Here is a 16,599-nt window from a genome sequence, read left to right on the forward strand (position 1 = left end):
TTTCCTTTACTCTGCTCTGTGGTAGTTTATTCCACTTTTTTATCTTTCCAATTACTTATCCGTTCTTCTGCCTCAGTTATTCTGCTATTGATTCCTTCTAGAGAATTTTTAATTTCATTCATTGTGCTGTTCATCATTGTTTGTTTGCTTTTTATTTCTTCTATGTCCATGTTAAACATTTCTTGTATTTTCTCCATTCTATTTCCAAGATTTTGGATCCCCTTTACTATCATTATTCTGAATTCTTTTTCAGGTAGGCTGCCTATTTCCTCTTCATTTGTTTCATCTAGTGGGTTTTTATCTTGCTCCTTCATATGCTGTGTATTACTCTGTCTTCTCATTTTGCTTTACATCCTGTGTTTGAGATCTCCTTTACGCAGGCTGCAAGTTTGTAGTTCCCATTGTTTTTGGTGTCTGCCCCCAGTCAGTAAGGTTGGTTCAGTGGCTTGTCTAGGCTTCCTGTTGGAGGGGACTAGTGCCTGTGTTCTGGTGGATGAGGCTGGATCTTGTCTTTCTGGTGGGCAAGACCACATCTGGTGGTGTGTTTTGGAGTGTTTGTGAACGTATGATTTTAGGCAGCTTCTCTGCTTATGGGTGAGCTTGTGTTCCTTTCTTGCTAATCATTTGGCAGGGGGTGTCCAGCACTGGAGCTTGCTGGTCGTGGTGTGGAGCTGGGTCTTAGCCTTGAGATGGAGATCTCTAGGAGAGCTCTTGATGATTGATATTATGAGGGGCTCGGAGGTCTCTGGTGGACCAAGGTCCTGAACTCGGCTCTCCCACCTCAGAGGCTCAGGCCTCACACCCAGCCGGAGCACAAAGGCTCTGTCAGCAACACTGTTCAGAATAAAAGGGAGAAAAGAGAAAAGAAAAAGAAAGAAGGAAAAAATAAAATAAAGTTATTAAAAATATAGTTTTAAAATAAAAAATAATTAAAAATAAAAAAGGAGAGAGCAACCCTACCAATAAACAAATCCACCAATAATAACAAGCACTAAAAACTCTACTAAAAATAACGGACAGACGGAACCTTAGGACAAATGGTAAAAGCCAGCCTATACAGGCAAAATCACACAAAGATGCATACACATACTCAAAAAAAGAGAAGAAATATATATATATATATATTTTAAAAAGGAAGAGAGCAACCAAATCAATAAACTAATCTATCAATGATAATAAGGTCTAAATACTAAACCAAGATATACATAAATCTAGAAACAAATTAGGCACAGAAAGCAGACCTCAAGTCTACAGTTGCTCCTAAAGTTCACCATCTCAGTTTTGGGATGATTTGTTGTCTCTTCAGGTATTCCACAGATGCAGGTACATCAAGTTGATCGTGGAGATTTGGTCTGCTACTCCTGAGGCTGCTGGGAGAGATTTCCCTTTCTCTTCTTTGTTCGCACAGCTCCTGGGTCTCAGCTTTGGGTTTGACCCTGCCTCTGCTTGTAGGTCACCCTCTGGCATCCATTCTTCACCCAGTTAGAAGGGGGTTAAGGGAGTGGCTGATTAGGTGACTCTGGCTCATTCAGGCCTGGGGGAGGGAGGGGTACAGAATGCGGGGCGAGCCTGCAGCAGCAGAAGCCAGCATAACGTTGCCACATCCTGAGGCGCGCCGTGTGTTCTCTCAGGGAAGTTGTCCCTGGATCACGGGACCCTGGCAGTGGCGGACTGCACAGGCTCCCAGGAGGGTAGGTGTGGATAGTGACCTGTGCTCGCACACAGGCTTCTTGTTGGCGGCGGCAGCAGCCTTAGCGTTTCATGCTGGTCTCTGGTATCCACGCTGATATCCGCGGCTCGTGCCCATCTCTGGAGCTCGTTTAGGTGGTGCTCTGAATCCCCTCTCCTTACGCACCCCGAAACAATGGTTTCTTGCCTCTTAGGCAGTTCCAGACTTTTTCCTGCACTCCCTCCTGGCTAGCTGTGGCGCACTAACCCCCTTCAGGCTGTGTTCATGCCGCCAACCCCAGTCCTCTCCCTGGGATCTGACCTCCAAAGCCCGAGTCTCAGCTCCCAGCCTCAACCCTCGGGCTGGTGAGTGCCGGTTGGCACCGATCCTCTGTGCGGCAATCTCTCCACTCTGCCCTCTGCACCCCTGTTGCTGCGCTCTCTTCCATGGCTCTGAAGCTTCCCCCATGCCACAGCCCGTCTCCACCAGTGAAGGGGCTCCTCGCGTGTGGAAACTTTTCCTCCTTCACAGCTCCCTCCCAGAGGTGCAGGTCCCATCCCTATTTCTTTGTCTCTGTTTTTTCTTTTTTCTTTAGCCCTACCCAGGTACGTGGGAAGTTTCTGGCCTTTTGCGAAGTCTGAGGTCTTCTGCCAGCGTTGAGTAGGTGTTCTGTAGGAGTTGTTCCACATGTAGGTGTATTTCTGATGTATTTGTGGGGAAAAAGGTGATCTCCACGTCTTACTCCTCCATCATCTTGAAGGTCCTGCCTAGATAATTTTTAATTTCAGTTTTCATGGCTTCTACTTCACCATAGATGATTCATAAAATTTTAAATAAAGCAGCTCGAAATATATACACACAAATTTAAAAATGCAAAAGAGTTATTTTTTTTCTTGTTCACATAATTCTACTGTTAATTTTATCTGTATTTTGGATACATATAATTAAGAAATAATATTCCTAGGATAGAAAATTGCCGGAGGGGGGAGCTTCGAAGCTGCGGAGTGCACAGCAACGGGTGCGGAGGGCAAAGCGGGGAGATTCCCGCACAGAGGATCGGTGCCGACCGGCACTCACCAGCCCGAGAGGCTTGTCTGCTCACCCGCCGGGGCGGGCGGGGCTGAGAGCTGAGGCCGGAGCGCAGGGAGAGGACTGGGGTTGGCGGCTTGAACATAGCCTGAAGGGGTTAGTGCACCACAGCTAGCCGGGAGGGAGTCCGGGGAAAAGCCTGCACCTGCAGAAGAGGCAGGAGACTTTTTCTTCCCTCTTTGTTTCCTGGGGCGTGAGGAGAGGGGTTTAAGAACGCTGCTTAAAGGAACTCCAGAGACGGGCGCGAGCCGCGGCTAAAAGCGCGAACCCCAGAGACGGGCGCGAGCCGCGGCTGAAAGCGCGGACCCCAGAGACGGGCGCGAGCCGCGGCTGAAAGCGCGGAATCCAGAGACGGGCGCGAGCCGCGGCTGAAAGCGCGGAATCCAGAGACGGGCGCGAGCCGCGGCTGAAAGCGCGGAATCCAGAGACGGGCGCGAGCCGCGGCTGAAAGCGCGGAATCCAGAGACGGGCGCGAGCCGCGGCTGAAAGCGCGGAATCCAGAGACGGGCGCGAGCCGCGGCTGAAAGCGCGGAATCCAGAGACGGGCGCAAGCCGCGGCTAAAAGCGCGGACCCCAGAGGCGGGCGGGAGACGTTAAGGCTGCTGCTGCCGCCACCGAGGGGCCTGTGTGCGAGCACAGGTCACTCTCCACACCCCTCTTCCGCGGAGGCTGTGCAGCCCGCCACTGCCGGGTTCCCGGGATCCAGGGACAACTTCCCCGGGAGAGCGCACAGCGCGCCTCAGGCTGGTGCAAAGTCACGCCGGCCTTTGCCACCGCAGGCCCGCCCCGCACTCTGTGCCCCTCCGTCCCCGCCGGCCTGAGTGCGCCAGAGCCCCCAATCAGCGGCTCTTTTAACCCCATCCTGTCTGAGCAAAAAACAGACGCCCTCCAGCGATCTACACGCAGTGGCAGGGCCAAATCCAAAGCTTAGCCCTGGGAGCTGTGAGAACAAAGAAGAGAAAGGGAAATCCCTCCCAGCAGCCTCAGAAGCAGCGGATTAAAGCTCCACAATCAACTTGATGTACCCTGCATCTGTGGAATACCTGAATAGACAACCAATCATCCCAAATTAAGGAAGTGGACTTTAGGAGCAAGATCTATGATTTTTTCCCCTTTCCTCTTTTTGCGAACGTGTATGTGTATGCTTCTGTGTGAGATCTTGTCTGTATAGTCTTGCTTCCACCATTTGTCCTAGGGTTCTATCCGTCCATGTTTTTTTTTAATTTTTTTCTTAATAATTAATTTTAATAACCTTATTATACTTTACCTTCGTTCTTTCTTTCTTTCTTTCCATCCTTCCTTCCCTCCTTTAGACAACGAATCATCCCAAATTGAGGAGGTGGTCTCTGACAGCAAGATTTAGGATTTTTCCCCATTTACCTCTTTTAGTGAGGGTGTATGTGTATGCTTCTGTGTAAGATTTTGTCTGTATAGCTTTGCTGCCAACATTTGTCCTAGGTTCTTTCCGTCCCTTTTTTTTTTTTTTTTTTTTTCTAAATAAGAAGTTTTTAATTCAATAACTTTATTATACTGTATTTTATTTTTACTGTATCTTCTTTCTTTCTGTCTTTTTTCCTTCTTTCCCTCCTTCCTTCCCTCCTCCCTCCCTCCCTCCCTTCTTTCCTTCTTGCCTTCTTTCCTTCTTTGCTTCTTTCTTTCTTTCTTCCTTCCTTCCTACCCTCCTTTCCTTCTTTCTTTCCTCATACTTCTACTAATTCCCTCTACTTTTTCTCCCTTTTATCCTGAGCCTGTGGATGAAAAGCTTTTGGTGCTCCAGCCAGGAGGCAGGGCTCTGCCTCTGAGGTAGGAGAGCCAACTTCAGGACACTGATCAACAAGAGACCTCCCAGCTCCACATAATATCAAACAGCGAAAATCTCCCAGAGACCTCCATCTTAACACCAGCACCCAGCTTCACTCAACGACCAGCAAGCCACAGTGCTGGAAAACCTATGCCAAACAACTAGCAAAACAGGAACACAACCCCACCCATTAGCAGAGAGGCTGCCTAAAATCATAATAAGGCCACAGACACCCCCAAACACACCACCAGACGTGAACCTGACCACTAGAGAGACAAGATCCAGCCTCATCCACCACAACACAGGCACTAGCCCCCTCCACCAGGAAGCCTACACAACCCACTGAACCAACCTTAGCCACTAGAGACAGACATCAAAAACAGGAGGAACCACAAACCTGCAGCCTGCAAAAAGGAGACCCCAAACACAGTAAGATAAGCAAAATGAGAAGACAGAAAAACACACAGCAGATAAAGGAGCAAGATAAAAATGCACCAGACCTAACAAATGAAGAGGAAATAGGCAGTCTACCTGAAAGAGAATTCAGAATAATGATAGTAAGGTTGATCCGAAATCTTGGAGATAGAATGGACAATAGATTGGACAAAATGCAAGAATCAGTTAACAAGGACCTAGAAGAACTAAAGATGAAACAAGCAACGATGAACAACACAATAAATGAAATTAAAAGTACTCTAGATGGGATCAATAGCAGAATAACTGAGGCAGAAGAACGGATAAGTGACCTGGAAGATAAAATAGTGGAAATAACTACTGCAGAGCAGAATAAAGAAAAAAGAATGAAAAGAACTGAGGACAGTCTCAGAGACCTCTGGGACAACATTAAACGCACCAACATTCGAATTATAGGGGTTCCAGAAGAAGAAGAGAAAAAGAAAGGGACTGAGAAAATATTTGAAGAGATTATAGTTGAAAACTTCCCTAATATGGGAAAGGAAATAGTTAATCAAGTCCAGGAAGCACAGAGAGTCCCATACAAGATAAATACAAGGAGAAATACGCCAAGACACATATTAATCAAACTGTCAAAAATTAAATACAAAGAAAGCATATTAAAAGCAGCAAGGGAAAAACAACAAATAACACATAAGGGAATCCCCATAAGGTTAACAGCTGATCTCTCAGCAGAAACCCTACAAGCCAGAAGGGAGTGGCAGGACATACTGAAAGTGATGAAGGAGAAAAACATGCAGCCAAGACTTCTCTACCCAGCAAGGATCTCATTCAGATTTGATGGAGAAATTAAAACCTTTACAGACAAGCAAAAGCTGAGAGAGTTCAGCACCACCAAACCAGCTTTACAACAAATGCTAAAGGATCTTCTCTAGGCAAGAAACACAAGAGAAGGAAAAGACCTATAATAACGAACCCAAAACAATTTAGAAAATGGGAATAGGAACATACATATCGATAATTACCTTAAATGTAAATGGACTAAATGCTCCCACCAAAAGACACAGATTAGCTGAATGGATACAAAAACAAGACCCTTATATATGCTGTCTACAAGAGACCCACTTCAGACCTAGAGACACATACAGACTGAAAGTAAGGGGATGGAAAAAGATATTCCATGCAAATGGAAGCCAAAAGAAAGCTGGAGTAGCAATTCTCATATCAGACAAAATAGACTTTAAAATAAGGACTATTAAAAGAGACAAAGAAGGACACTACATAATGATCAAGGGATCAATCCAAGAAGAAGATATAACAATTGTAAATATTTATGCACCCAACATAGGAGCACCTCAGTACATAAGGCAAATACTAACAGCCATAAAAGGGGAAATCGACAGTAACACATTCATAGTAGGGGACTTAAACACCCCACTTTCACCCATGGACAGATCATCCAAAATGAAAATAAATAAGGAAACACAAGCTTTAAATGATACATTAAACAAGATGGACTTAATTGATATTTATAGGACACTCCATCCAAAAACAACAGAATACACATTTTTCTCAAGTGCTCATGGAACATTCTCCAGGATAGATCATATCTTAGGTCACAAATCAAGCCTTGGTAAATTTAAGAAAATTGAAATTGTATCAAGTATCTTTTCTGACCACAACGCCATGAGACTAGATATCAATTACAGGAAAAGATCTGTAAAAAATACAAACACATGGAGGCTAAACAATACACTACTTAATAATGAAGAGATCACTGAAGAAATCAAAGAGGAAATCAAAAAATACCTAGAAACAAATGACAATGGAGACACAACGACCCAAAACCTGTGGGATGCAGCAAAAGCAGTTCTAAGGGGGAAGTTTATAGCAATACAAGCCCACCTTAAGAAGCAGGAAACATCTCGAATAAACAACCTAACCTTGCACCTCAAGCAATTAGAGAAAGAAGAACAAAAAAACCCCAAAGCTAGCAGAAGGAAAGAAATCATAAAAATCAGGTCAGAAATAAATGAAAAAGAAATGAAGGAAACAATAGCAAAGATCAATAAAACTAAAAGCTGGTTCTTTGAGAAGATAAACAAAATAGATAAACCACTAGCCAGACTCATCAAGAAAAAAAGGGAGAAGACTCAAATCAATAGAATTAGAAATGAAAAAGGAGAGGTAACAACTGACACTGCAGAGATAAAAGAGATCATGAGAGATTACTACAAGCAACTCTATGCCAATAAAATGGACAATCTGGAAGAAATGGACAAATTCTTAGAAATGCACAACCTGCCAAGACTGAATCAGGAAGAAATAGAAAATATGAACAGACCAATCACAAGCACTGAAATTGAAACTGTGATTAAAAATCTTCCAACAAAAAAAAGCCCAGGACCAGATGGCTTCACAGGCGAATTCTATCAAACATTTAGAGAAGAGCTAACACCTATCCTTCTCAAACTCTTCCAAAATATAGCAGAGGGAGGACCACTCCCTAACTCCTTCTACGAGGCCACCATCACCTTGATACCAAAACCAGACAAGGATGTCACAAAGAAAGAAAACTACAGGCCAATATCACTGATGAACATAGATGCAAAAATCCTCAACAAAATACTAGCAAACAGAATCCAACAGCACATTAAAAGGATCATACACCATGATCAAGTGGGGTTTATTCCAGGAATGCAAGGATTCTTCAATATACGCAAATCTATCAATGTGATAAACCATATTAACAAATTGAAGGAGAAAAACCATATGATCATCTCAATAGATGCAGAGAAAGCTTTTGACAAAATTCAACACCCATTTATGATAAAAACCCTGCAGAAAGTAGGCATAGAGGGAACTTTCCTCAACATAATAAAGGCCATATATGACAAGCCCACAGCCAACATCGTCCTCAATGGTGAAAAACTGAAAGCATTTCCACTAAGATCAGGAACAAGACAAGGTTGCCCACTCTCACCACTATTATTCAACATTGTTTTGGAAGTTTTAGCCACAGCAATCAGAGAAGAAAAGGAAATAAAAGGAATCCAAATTGGAAAAGAAGAAGTAAAGCTGTCACTGTTTGCAGATGACATGATCCTATACATAGAGAACCCTAAAGATGCTACCAGAAAACTACTAGAGCTAATCAATGAATTTGGTAAAGTGGCAGGATACAAAATTAATGCACAGAAATCTCTGGCATTCCTATATACTAGTGATGAAAAATCTGAAAGTGAAATCAAGAAAACACTCCCATTTACCATTGCAACAAAAAGAATAAAATATCTAGGAATAAACCTACCTAAGGAGACAAAAGACCTGTATGCAGAAAATTATAAGACACTGATGAAAGAAATTAAAGATGATATAAATAGATGGAGAGATATACCATGTTCTTGGATTGGAAGAATCAACATTGTGAAAATGACTCTACTACCCAAAGCAATCTACAGATTCAATGCAATCCCTATCAAACTACCACTGGCATTTTTCACAGAACTAGAACAAAAACTTTCACAATTTGTATGGAAACACAAAAGACCCCGAATAGCCAAAGCAATCTTGAGAACGAAAGAAGGAACTGGAGGAATCAGGCTCCCTGACTTCAGACTATACTACAAAGCTACAGTCATCAAGACGGTATGGTACTGGCACAAAAACAGAAAGATAGATCAATGGAACAAGATAGAAAGCCCAGAGATAAACCCATGCACATATGGACACCTTATCTTTGATAAAGGTGGCAGTAATGTACAATGGAGAAAGGACAGCCTCTTCAATAAGTGGTGCTGGGAAAACTGGACAGGTACATGTAAAAGTATGAGATTAGATCACTCCCTAACACCATACACAAAAATAAGCTCAAAATGGATTAAAGACCTAAATGTAAGGCCAGAAACTATCAAACTCTTAGAGGAAAACATAGGCAGAACACTCTATGACATAAATCAAAGCAAGATCCTTTCTGACCCACCTCCTAGAGTAATGGAAATAAAAACAAAAATAAACAAATGGGACCTAATGAAACTTCAAAGCTTTTGCACAGCAAAGGAAACCGTAAACAAGACCAAAAGACAACCCTCAGAATGGGAGAAAATATTTGCAAATGAAGCAACCGACAAAGGATTAATCTCCAAAATTTACAAGCAGCTCATGCAGCTCAATAACAAGAAAACAAACAACCCAATCCAAAAATGGGCAGAAGACCTAACTAGACATTTCTCCAAAGAAGATATACAGACTGCCAACAAACACATGAAAGAATGCTCAACATCATTAATCATTAGAGAAATGCAAATCAAAACTACAATGAGATATCATCTCACACCAGTCAGAATGGCCATCATCAAAAAATCTAGAAACAATAAATGCTGGAGAGGGTGTGGAGAAAAGGGAACACTCTTGCACTGCTGGTGGGAATGTGAATTGGTTCAGCCACTATGGAGAACAGTATGGAGGTTCCTTAAAAAACTACAAATAGAACTACCATATGACCCAGCAATCCCACTACTGGGCATATACCCTGAGAAAGCCAAAATTCAAAAAGAGTCATGTACCAAAATGTTCATTGCAGCTCTATTTACAATAGCCCGGAGATGGAAACAACCTAAGTGCCTGTCATCGGATGAATGGATAAAGAAGATGTGGCACATATATACAATGGAATATTACTCAGCCATAAAAAGAAACGAAATTGAGCTATTTGTAATGAGGTGGATAGACCTAGAGTCTGTCATACAGAGTGAAGTAAGTCAGAAAGAAAAAGACAAATACCGTATGCTAACACATATATATGGAATTTAAGAAAAAAATGTCATGAAGAACCTAGAGGTAAAGCAGGAATAAAGACGCAGACCTCTTAGAGAACGGACTTGAGGTTATGGGGAGGGGGAAGGGTGAGCTGTGACAGGGCGAGAGAGAGTCATGGGCATATACACACTAACAAACGCAGTAAGGTAGATAGCTAGTGGGAAGCAGCCGCATGGCACAGGGATATTGGCTCAGTGCTTTGTGACAGCCTGGAGGGGTGGGATGGGGAGGGTGGGAGGGAGGGAGACGCAACAGGGAAGACATATGGGAACATAGGTTTATGTATGACTGATTCACTTTGTTATAAAGCAGAAACTAACACACCATTGTAAAGCAATTGTACCCCAATAAAGATGTTAAAAAAAAAAAAAAAAAAAAAAAAAAGAAAATTGCCTTGCTTTCTTTTAATAAGTAGAACCTGCAGCTCTCCAGTTAGGAGAGGAAATCCTTCCCCAAGGAAATATTCCCTCTTGTACATTGATATTTTTAGCAGTTTCTGAAACCCATGATTATACCAGTTAGATAAAGCAGGAGCTAGTATTTTTAAAAGGATTCCACCTTTAAGGTGGAATATGCAAGATAGTAAATGTCTTTTTTTTTATTTAGTGTAGCAATGCTTTATTATAACAAGAATTGCAGGTGAGAGGGTTGCCGAGTGTGAATGAGTGGGGTAAGAAAAGTGAACTAGTTTCTGAGAGAAGTTACCACATTATATTAGTCAGAGTTGGAGGATTTCAATGTAAAATTCATTAATGCAAAAAGCATTTTGAAGTTGTGTCATGTGTCACTAAATAAAAATACAAATTTGTACATAAATTGTAATATGAGTTCAGGGCAAAGTGAGTGTAATAAAGTCTGTACTGTCTCATTTAGTAGTTTGCACCTTGCAAACTCCTAAGGAATTACTCATCTGCCTGTATGTGCATTTTTGGCATGTCATATGTATATATTCATAAAAAGTAAACTTTTGAGTCCCCCAAACTCTTAAAATTTGTACGGTCAGGTAATTTAAGACATGTTATTTGAAACAGGGGTTAAGTAGTAACACATATTTATAAAGTAGAACTTTAAGACGGAACGAGAGAATTGACTCTAAGTATTGGAATTAACTTCAATTTAAAAATTCATATTTTTCTTTTTCTATGTTTTATAAACTATCTACAATAAACATATTTTGCTTTATATTATCAAAAAGATAATGCTGGTCTTCCCTGGTGGTGCAGTGGTTGAGAGTCCGCCTGACGATGCAGGGGACACGGGTTTGTGCCCCAGTCCGGGAAGATCCCACAGGCCGTGGAGCAGCTGGGCCCGTGAGCCATGGCCGCTGAGCCTGTCTGTCCGGAGCCTGTGCTCCACAATGGTAGAGGTCACAACAGTGAGAGGCCCATGTACCAAAAAAAAAAAAAAAAAAAAAAAAAAAAAAGAGATAAGGCTTATTAAAAATAATAAAGACATGTATGGATCAAATTGCAAAATTATTAACCCTAAATCAAAAATTCATTTTGGAGCACGGAGAGGCAGGAGAAAATGATATTAAGTATGTCATCCTCACTAGTTCTTTATAATTAAGTTCAGGGGTGCTATGGATAGAGATTCCTCATATGATATGGACAGCTTCACTGTCCGATCGTTCTTCACTGTTCTGATCGTTCAAGGTTTTCTAAAACTAGCTTAAATAATCTCAAATATGTGGTAATAATTTTAGGAAAGCAAGGAATATTGTCTAATAAAATATATATTAACTGAAACCCACATTTAAGTGACAAGCATTTTTTAAAAAAAGAAAAGATGGTTGGTAAATACTTTTCTCCCCAGCTTTATTGAGATATAACTGACACATAATATTGTGTAAGTTTAAGGTGTACTACGTGTCCACATTGATTTTATACAATTATATATTAAAAATGATTAATACCATAATGTTAACACCTGATACCTGAATCACACCCTATAATTACCATGTCTTTTTTTTGTGGTAAGAAAATTTACAATGTACTCTCTTAGTGATTTTCAAGAATATAATACAGTATTATTAAATAGATCATTATGCTGTACATTAGATCCTCAGAACTTATTAATCTTATAGTTGGAAGTTTGTACTCTTTAACTAACTTCTCCCCATTTTCCACATCTCCCAGCCCCTAGTAACCACCTTTTACATCCCTGTTTCTTTGTGTTCAGCTTTATTTTATTTTTTTTAGATTTCACATATAAGTGATGGCATACAGCCTTTGACTTTGTCTGACTTAACTCACTTAACACAATGCCCTCAAGGTCTATCCATGTTGTTACAAATAGCAGGCTTTCCTTCTTTCTCATGGCTGAATAATATTCCACTGTGTGTGTGTTTGCATGTGTGTGTGTACCTCACCTCTATCTAATCATTGATTTATACTTAGGTTGTTCCATATCTTGGCTATTGTGAATAATGCTGAAATAAAAATGGGAATGCAGATATCTCTTTGATATCCAATTTTTATTTTCTTTGCATATATACCTGGAAGTGGGATTGCTAGATCATATGGTAGTTCTATTTTTAATGTTTTGAGAAGCCTCCACACTGTTCTCCATAGTGGCTGCACCAACTCACATCCCCAGCAACAGTGCACAAAGGTTCCTTTGTCTCTACACCCTCTCCAACCCTTATTTTCTATCTTTTTGATGGTAGCCATTTTAACAGGTGTGAATAGCTCATTTTGGTTTTGCATAGTATTTCCCTGATGATTACTGATATTGAACACCTTTTCCTGCACCTATTGGCCAATTTGATGTCTTCTTTAGAAAAACTGTCTCTGTGGTTCCTCTGCCCATTTTTTAATCAGGTTTTGGATTTTTTACCTTTGAGTTGTTGTATGAGCTCTTTGTATTTTGGGGGATATTAATTCCTTTTCAGATATATTGCTTGCATTTTTTTTTCTTATTCCATAGGCTGCCTTTTCCCTTTGTTAATGGTTTCCTTTCCCGCTCAGAAGCATTGTTTTAAGTGACAAGCATTGTTTTTTCCTCTTGGCAAACTCCTTTTCATCTTTCAATACCCAACACAAATGTCCCCTCCTTAGTAATATCATCGTAGACTCCTCTGAGCAGTCTACATCACACCCTCCTCTGTGGTCCCACAGCACTTTTAGAAACCCTTCTTCAAATCACACTTGCTTTATCATTTTAATGTGTGCTTCTGTCTTTGAACTCTGGGAGGTCAAGAATCGAGTTGTTATTCCTAGCACCCAGTGCAATGTCTGACACATGGTTGGCACTTAGTAAGTGTTGAATGGATAAATAAATCAATGAATGACAAAATACATACATGTTATTGGGTGACCACAAATATAAAAGGCCTTTTTCTTGCCCGACTAGCCTTTTGCCCAGTACAGTTGACCCTTGAACAACGCAGGGGCTAGGGGTGCCAACCACCTTGCAGTTGAAAATCAGCATATTTAACTTTACAGTTGGCTCTCCTTATCCTTGGTTCCGCATCTGTAGATTCAAGCAACAGCGGATGGTGTAGTACTGTAGTATGTAGTTATTTTTTAAAAACCCATGTATAAATAGACCTAAACAGTTCAAACCTGTGTTGTTCAAGGCTCAACTGTATTGCAATTTTATCATTTAAAATCTGACTAAATAGTATTGCTATTTAATATAAAAGTTATTTGTAAAGTCAGTAAGCAGAGGAACATTACCACATATTCAACACACACAGAAAATAAATTTCTAGCAAAGTTTTAACTTCATGTCCTATCTTCTACATCAGTTATAGAATCTATACACAGAGATACATGTATTAACAGGAAATACTGTTTATACTAGTAGATGGAAATGTGCATAAAAATGAAAAGAGACATTTTTCATACACTCAAAAAAGTCCAAGGAGGATCCAGCAATCCCACTTCTGGGTATATACCCAAAAGAATGGAAAACAGCATCTTGAAAAGATATTTGTACACCCATGTTCATAGCAGCATTATTCACAATAGCCAAAAGGCGGCTGCAACTTGAGTGTCCACGAACAGATGAAGGGAATAACAAAATGTGGTATATACAGCTGACCCTTGAACGACACGGGTTTGAACTGCGTGGGTCCACTAATACGTGGATTTTTTTCTAAAGTAAATATTCCAGCACTACATGATCCCCAGCTGGATGAATCCAAGAATATGGAGGAACTGCAGATATAGAGGGCTGGCTATGAGGTATACTCAGATTCTCAACTTTGTGGAGGGTTGGTGCCCCTGACCTCTGCGTTGTCTACGGATTAACTGTACATACAATGGAATATTATTCTGCCTTCAAAAAGAAGGAAATTCTGACACATGTTACAATACGGATGAACCTGGAAACATTATGCTCAGTGAAATCATCCAATCATAAAAAGACAAATACTGTATGATTCCACTTAAATGAGGCACCCAAAAGTCAAATTCATAGAAACAAAAGGAAAATGTTCATTGCCAGGGGCTGGAGGGCGGGGAAAAATAAGGAGTTATTATTTAATGGGTACAAAGTTCTGAGGATGGATGGAGGTGACAGTTGCACAACAGTGTGAATGTAATTAATATTACTGAACGATATACTTAAAAAAAGGCTAAGAGAGTACATTTCATGTTATGTGTATCACACAATGAAAAAAAGAGTCCAGTGAGTCCCGTGCCACTACTAACAAAAGAGGTCCCCTCTCCCATGGAGGCCTCGCGATGTGGCCTGTGCTGACATGAAACTGTCCCTTTAACTCCAGATGAGCCCACAGACAGGTCTGGCTCTCACCTGAGTTATCTGCAGAGTCTTCAAGTTCCACGAGGAAAGAGTACCCGTTACTCCAGACGCGGAGGCAGGTGGTCGGGTCGTAAGAGACGGTGAGCGGTTCTAAGCCAGGATCGTAGACACTGTCCCTCCACCGGTCGTTGATGGGCGACTGGCACTCACCCCCCGGGACCAGGTCCACGCTCTCCCAGAGAGGGTGCACTAGGAGAAAGCACATCGGGTCTGTCCTCGAGATGACACTAGCTGGAATCCCACTGCGGGGATGATATGGTCCCATGTAAGCGTGTATGCTGGGTTCACCTCTTACGTGAGCCAGCTGTGAGGATTAGGCAGTCATCCTGCAAAGCCTGGGTAGAATGTTACAATTGCTAAGGCCCCTGGAGTCCTGCCACATGGATAGCTATGACACTGTATATATTAAGGTGTACACGCACACTCTGTCCCACAAGGGTGCTGATGACATCACTGACGGTGATTTTTCTACCAAAGAGTCAAGCGCCAGGTCTTTGTGGCAAGTCCCTGATAAATCTCAGGAAATTTCTTATAACAAAGAAAGAGCTATCCACACATAATGGATAGAACACACATGTATAATTCGGGTGGTCCAGCTCTCTGCCCTTTAGAATCAGCACGGATGGGCAGAACCGAGACCAACAGGAAAGCTGGACAAAATACGAATCAAGATAAATCATTACCAACGACCCTCTGCACCTCACCCCACCACGGAGAATGAGTCTGAGGACTGGCGAAAGTGACAAGGCAGCTGCTGCCCAGTCAGCCCCCGCTGTGCATGGCAGGGTCACTGGCACTCCACTTGTAAAAAACAAGCTTGCCTCTGGTTTCCTCTTACAGAGGAGACGGTTCTCTTCCTGAGATAGCTGCCCAAAGCAGGATCTTAACCTTGGATTTTTTGGTACAAGTGCCCCAGCGGCATAGACACAGAGCGCTCCAAGGCAGTTTCTGGACCAGTGGTTCTCAAAGGAGGGAGCGATTCTGACCCCGGGGGACATTGGGCAATGTCTGGAGACACTCTCGGTGGTCAAAACTGGAGGAGGGTGCTACTGACATCTAGTGGGTAGAGGCCGGGATGCAGCTAAACATCCTACGTATATAGGCTGGGCTTTCACAGGAAAGAATTACGTGGCCCCAAATATCATTAATGCCAAGGTTGAGAATTCTTGGTCTAGAGCAGAAAGCAATAGGCAAACTCAGGGCATTCCCTTTCTCCCCCACCAACCCCGCTCAATTTTTTCATATAATGTGGTAATCTCGTCTCTAGAGAGGTCTGAACCCAACGTTTTGGGTTTTCTCCCTTAGTGTAAAATAACTTCTGAACAACAAGAACTTACTTTAGAGAAGGAGGACTTTCTGTTTCAGAAATCTAAAATGAAAAATGCATATGAATTGGTACAATAGTCATATCGTTATCAGATTAGAATGCAAGTTTCTTGCAGGGAGGAGCCATACCTCCCTCCCTTTTTCTTAAGTCTCAGCTTTTCCATTTGTAAAATGATCATCCTAAAACCAAGGTTATGGGGTTATTGAGATGATTCAATAAAGCAATACACAGTATCTAACATTACAGATGTTAGTTTCTGCAATATCTCTACTTACTGCCCCTGTTGGGTTGCAGACAGGGGTAGGGGGCAAATGAAATGTTAAAAAATAAAACTCATAGCTTTGATATTAAATGGTCAATCTTACTAGCTAAGTGGCTAAGTTACTTCTCTGAGTCCTATTTTTCTTCTCTACAAAACAGGAGACTAACTATACCTTCACAACAGTAATATTTGGGGGATTAAAATGCACATACAACAGTGCCTGGCTCTGACAAACACTCTGTAGATGTATCTGGCACTTGTTTAATATAATAAAATACTGGTTTGATATATGTGACCCAAACTAAAATTATGTTCCTATCTATCTACCTATCTATCTATAGAAAAATAGAAGCACTGAAGTCCAAATGTATATTCACACTCTGCACTCAGGACTGTAAGTAGTTAAGAAAAGGAAGCCATTGTCATGACTGAGTAAATTTAGGTCCTTG

General features: G+C 41.6%; 1 protein-coding gene across 1 annotated transcript in view; it reads right to left on the reverse strand.

Moving 5' to 3' along the window:
- Window positions 1–620: 620 nt before the first annotated feature.
- Window positions 621–16,599, reverse strand: part of LOC115849619 (carbonic anhydrase 5B, mitochondrial-like) — a 206,851-nt gene continuing 190,872 nt past the window's right edge. The window contains exons 3-4 of the mRNA XM_070044766.1: window positions 14,450–14,750; window positions 621–834 (exon numbers count right to left, since the gene is read on the reverse strand). Of these exons, the coding sequence (XP_069900867.1) occupies window positions 621–834; window positions 14,450–14,750 (515 nt within the window). The remainder of the gene's footprint in view (window positions 835–14,449; window positions 14,751–16,599) is intronic.

Source organism: Globicephala melas, chromosome Y, assembly GCF_963455315.2.
Source record: "Globicephala melas chromosome Y, mGloMel1.2, whole genome shotgun sequence".
In the NCBI taxonomy this organism is placed as follows: domain Eukaryota; kingdom Metazoa; phylum Chordata; class Mammalia; order Artiodactyla; family Delphinidae; genus Globicephala; species Globicephala melas.